Here is a 5,420-nt window from a genome sequence, read left to right on the forward strand (position 1 = left end):
CCACCATGCTGGAAAAGGCATTGTTCGTCACCAAACTGTTCTTGGATGGTTGGGAGAAGTTGCTCTCTGAGGATGTGTTGGTACCATTCTTTATTCATGGCTGTGTTCTTAGGCAAAATTGTGAGTGATCCCACTCCCTTGGCTGAGAAGCAACCCCACACATGAATGGTCTCAGGATGCTGTTGGCATGACACAGGACTGATGATAGCGCTCACCTTGTCTTCTCCGGACAAGGTGTTTTCCGGATGCCCCAAACAATCGGAAAGGGGATTCATCAGAGAAAATGACTTTACCCCAGTCCTCAGCAGTCCAATCCCTGTACCTTTTGCAGAATATCAGTCTGTCCCTGATGTTTTTCCTGGAGAGAAGTGGCTTCCTCGCTGCCATTCTTGACACCAGGCCATCCTCCAAAAGTCTTCGCCTCACTGTGCGTGCAGATGCACTCACACCTGCCTGCTGCCATTCCTGAACAAGCTCTGCACTGGTGGTGCCCCGATCCCGCAGCTGAATCAAGTTTAGGAGACGGTCCTGGCGCTTGCTGGACTTTCTTGGGCGCCCTGAAGCCTTCTTCACAACAATTGAACCTCTCTCCTTGAAGTTCTTGATGATCCGATAAATGGTTGATTTAGGTGCAATCTTACTAGCAGCAATATCCTTGCCTGTGAAGCCCTTTTTGTGCAAAGCAATGATGACGGCATGTGTTTCCTTGCAGGTAACCATGGTTAACAGAGGAAGAACAATGATTTCAAGCACCACCCTCCTTTTAAAGCTTCCAGTCTGTTATTCTAACTCAATCAGCATGACAGAGTGATCTCCAGCCTTGTCCTCGTCAACACTCTCACCTGTGTTAACGAGAGAATCACTGACATGATGTCAGCTGGTCCTTTTGTGGCAGGGCTGAAATGCAGTGGAAATGTTTTTTGGGGATTAAGTTCATTTTCATGGCAAAGAGGGACTTTGCAATTAATTGCAATTCATCTGATCACTCTTCATAACATTCTGGAGTATATGGAGCAAATTGCCATCATAAAAACTGAGGCAGCAGACTTTGTGAAAATTAATATTTATGTCATTCTCAAAACTTTTGACCACGACAGTACTTAGGCAGGCTAGTCTAGCTAAATAGGATGACTAAAGACAGTGCAGTATGGGGAGCACAGACATAATGTTGTCTGGCTGTCTGGCTGCTACAGCCTGAGCAGAGATGAGATGATAACTTTAAGGAATGAAAAATAATAAAGTCATCAAATAAAACGATGTAACAGACAACTGAATATTTTATTATTTCATAGTCATTTACTATTTTTCTATTGATGTCTACCCAATGTGGACCTGACATAGACAATGGAATATTTTAAATGCTTTGGCAATTACATTTTCACTATTTTTGGCTTTTGTAAATTTCCGTTAAAAAGCTGTTTGTCATTAATGTTTGTCATTATTTCATAATGCATTTAATTGTTATCGAAAACCGAAAACCATGATAATGTTTTTCATAATCGAACCGAAACCAAACCGACCTAGAAAAGCACTAATCACTCAGCACTAGTGGACAATCAAAGGTGATTCATATCACAGTGAGGGTGCTCCACTGTCTTTCTAGAGGACTGACTGGAGTGTGGCTGAATCTCAAAGTGAACCCTTTGGGCACTGAGCCCTTTATCTACTGACCACATGCTGCTGTGTTCAACAGTGATCATTTGGGTCTGCCTGTTTTGGGTAAAATTAGAATTGAGGCAATGCACACTTGCATCCCAACTGCCACTTGTTCAGCAAAATTCAGCCTGTATGTGTGTGTGTGTGTGTGTGTGTGTGTGTGTGTGTGTGTGTGTGTCTTACTGGATTCATAGGTTTCTTCTTCTTACCAGGACAACAATGCCCTCATGAAGGGGGCCGATTGTTTTCAGGGTTTCTTTCTCGCCGCTTCCAAAGACGTACTCCCACTCCAAACCGCTCTCGATGAAGGTTTTGGACATGGCACCTTCGCCTTTTGCATTCAATATGAAGCTGCCAGTGACTTGATTCTTAACAGCTGTGGAACACAGGGAAACCGTCTGATTCACAATGTGTTTTCATCCGTTGGATAGTCTGAGAGAACCAGCACAGCAGAAACAGGGTATACAGAAGGGGGTGACCCACTGTTCCAACCCTGTTTATGTGTGTGTCTGTGTGTGTATTCAACTAGAATTCCATGACAATCGTCTTTCATTGGAAGCACAACTAGGCTACCTGCCATTGCATTCAATTCAAGTAAAATCTAACTTTTCTATAACAGTAATGAGATTCAAATTCTTACTGAGAGAGCAGAGCAATGATAGAAGTTTGCAGCCATTATTTGACATTGTGTCAGGCCTGTATAAAAGGTCCAATCTGCGATAGTTACTAAGTTCAGTGGTCATTTCAAATAAAGACATATGTGTATGGAATACATCATTGAAATTCAAAATGGCAGATTGTTGCTTTAATGCTAAAGCCTCGTCTCACCATCTCCCTGTTAGATAATAGATCCTAGAGAGGGAGAGAGAGAGAAGGATTTGGCTGGTAACCAAGGTGATACTGACTCCAGCTGAGCCGCTCACACACAGAGAGCTATTGTGTACCTGGGGAGTCACACATACACACACACACACACACACACACACACACACACACACACACACACACGTTAGGTTCCCATCAAGAAACAACAAAAAATACTGTCGCTCAACAGAAAAGGGTACTAACAAATGAGCCACGGACAAGTACAACTAAACAAGTGGGGGTTTAAAATGGGTTCTCAAAGACACTCATGGGGGTGTCCACTGAATGTTGACTAGCAACAACAAACTGGGTCCTAAAAGACACCAACCGTGAGTGGCCACTAAACGCCCCCAGAAAAGGCAAACCAAAATAAAAACCCACACCAACCTATAACATGGAGTAAAACAGAAGTGGACCAAACCAAACCAAACCAGGCCAAACCAAACCAAACCAAACCAAACCCAGGACAGAAAGGCTTTGTTTATCAACTTAAAGAAGCAGCACTACAAAGAGGTGCAGCATCCAACATCTCTTATGTTGCTGGAGCATTGGCACCGCAGCTTTAATAATAATAATAATAATAATAATAATAATAATAATAATAATATGCCATTTAGCAGACGCTTTTATCCAAAGCGACTTACAGTCATGTGTGCATACATTTTTACGTATGGGTGGTCCCGGGGATCGAACTCACTACCCTGGCGTTACAAGCGCCATGCTCTACCAATTGAGCTACAGCTGTGCCAGCACATGTGAAACTAACGACTGACCAACGAGGTGACAGGTCAACACACCCTGACCAATGAGGTGACAGGTCAACACACCCTGACCAATGAGGTGACAGGTCAACACACCCTGACCAACGAGGTGACAGGTCAACACACCCTGACCAACGAGGTGACAGGTCAACACACCCTGACCAATGAGGTGACAGGTCAACACACCCTGACCAACGAGGTGACAGGTCAACACACCCTGACCAACAAGGATGATTCCAATCAGTGCGCGTCCACACCTAAATAGAACCAACTTCGAAATCCAAAACCAAACCAAAGCCTGTAACACACACGTACGTCTGGACCTTGACGCACATCTGAGGTTGGAGCTATAATGTGTTTTACAGGTGTGTCTCAGCAGTACACTAAGTCACACTCACCTCACATAGGACCTGATTCACAGCTGAGATTATCACGAGCAAATTGCTTACATTTATTTTTTGCAAACTAATGTAACATTGAAATTCACATTTACATTTTAGTCATTTAGCAGACGCTCTTATCCAGAGCGACTTACAGTTAGTGAGTGCATACATTTTTCATACTGGCCCCCCGTGGGAATCGAACCCACAACCCTGGCGTTGCAAGCGCCATGCTCTACCAACTGAGCTACAGGAAATGTATTCAAAGAACCATTGAAGTGTATTCAAAGGACCGTAGGAGGAAATGTATTCAAGACCATTTCCAGCATCATTATTCAGACAGTCTGTGATACATACCCTGGTATTCCCAGCAGAAAACTGAAGGTAAAGACACTTGTTAGGTTTACAGTTTAAGGCCATATGGATTGGACTACTGTTCATATGGATCCTGGTTGATTTCCCAGTTGCAATTAAGAGGCTAAGAGGTTCTGCATAAATAGGCTGGCCATTACCATTAGTTTGCATTGACATGAATGAGGCAGTGATCAGACGTACCATGTGGTATTATGCCTAGCGCTGTGCAGCACCAGGCTGTGACCGCCTCCTCTTCATCTGCTGCCCCACCCATGTGCTCAGTCTACTCTCCTGTTCATTCTCCGTCTCTACGTTATGTTAGATAAGCTCTGTGCACATACACACACACAGCCACCATACCCTGTGGGCCCTGCTAGATGTGATCTGCATTTTAAAAAGGGGGAGAGAAAGTACCTCATGTCTCGTCCATGGCTGGTCAGCGTTACTTACAGGATACAACTCTACAAAGACTAATTGGTGACAGTCAAATGGTCTGCAGTCACACTGCTGACGCTCAAACTGTAAATGTGTGTGTGTGGGTGTGTGTGTGTGTGTGTGTGTGTGTGTGTGTGTGTGTGTGTGTGTGTATGTGTGTGTGTTCTGCAGTCATGCTCTGCGGATGTCCCTACCGTAAATGTACACTACTTGGCCAAAAGCTAGTCGAACATCTCATTCCAAAATCATGGGCATTAATATGGAGTTGGTCCCCCCCCTTTGCTGCTATAACAGCCTCCACTCTTCTGGGAAGGCTTTCCACTAGATGTTGGAACATTGCTGCAGGGGACTTGCTTCCATTCAGCCACAAGAGCATTAGTGAGGTCAGGCACTGATGTTGGGCAATTAGGCCTGGCTCGCATTCGGCGTTCCAATTCATCCCAAAGGTGTTCGATCTCGAACAAACCATTTCTGTATGGACCTCGCTTTGCGCACAGGGTTATTGTCATGCTGAAACAGGAAAGGGCCTTCCCCAAACTGTTGCCACAAAGTTGGAAGCACAGAATCATCTAGAATGTAATTGTGTGCTGTAGTGTTAAGATTTTCCTTCACTGGAACTAAGGGGCCTAGCCCAAACCCTGAAAAACAGCCCCAGACCATTATTCCTCTTCCCAAAACTTTAAAGTTGGCACTATGGGGCGGCAGGTAGCTTAGTGGTTAAGAGCATTGTGCCAGTAACCGAAAGATCGCTGGTTCTAATCCCCGAGCCGACTAGGTGAAAAATCAGTTGATGTGCCCTTGAGTAAGGCACTTAACCCTGGTCGCTCTGGATAAGAGCGTCTGCTAAAATGTTTTTAAAAATGCATTGGGGCAGGTAGCTTTCTCCTGGCATCCGCCAAACCAAGATTTGTCCGTCGGACTGCCAGATGGTGAAGCGTGATTCATCACTCCAGAGAACGTGTTTCCAGTG

The 5,420-nt window shown here is 44.6% G+C and overlaps 2 protein-coding genes across 2 annotated transcripts in view; one reads left to right on the forward strand and one right to left on the reverse strand.

The window, feature by feature from the left end:
- LOC311111066 (A disintegrin and metalloproteinase with thrombospondin motifs 14-like) overlaps nt 1-4,289 on the reverse strand; it is a gene marked incomplete at its 5' end in the record, with an annotated part of 19,407 nt that extends 15,118 nt beyond the window's left edge. Inside the window, 2 exons of the mRNA XM_084189064.1 lie at nt 1,866-2,032; nt 4,217-4,289. Of these exons, the coding sequence (XP_084045190.1) occupies nt 1,866-2,032; nt 4,217-4,289 (240 nt within the window). The remainder of the gene's footprint in view (nt 1-1,865; nt 2,033-4,216) is intronic.
- The window catches only part of LOC311111094 (A disintegrin and metalloproteinase with thrombospondin motifs 14-like), a gene marked incomplete at its 5' end in the record, with an annotated part of 276,043 nt that overhangs the window by 246,495 nt on the left and 24,128 nt on the right, over nt 1-5,420 (forward strand). The window lies entirely within an intron of this gene.

The sequence above is a fragment of the Coregonus lavaretus genome, assembly GCF_964263955.1.
Source record: "Coregonus lavaretus genome assembly, contig: SUPER_36_unloc_1, whole genome shotgun sequence".
Lineage (NCBI taxonomy): Eukaryota > Metazoa > Chordata > Actinopteri > Salmoniformes > Salmonidae > Coregonus > Coregonus lavaretus.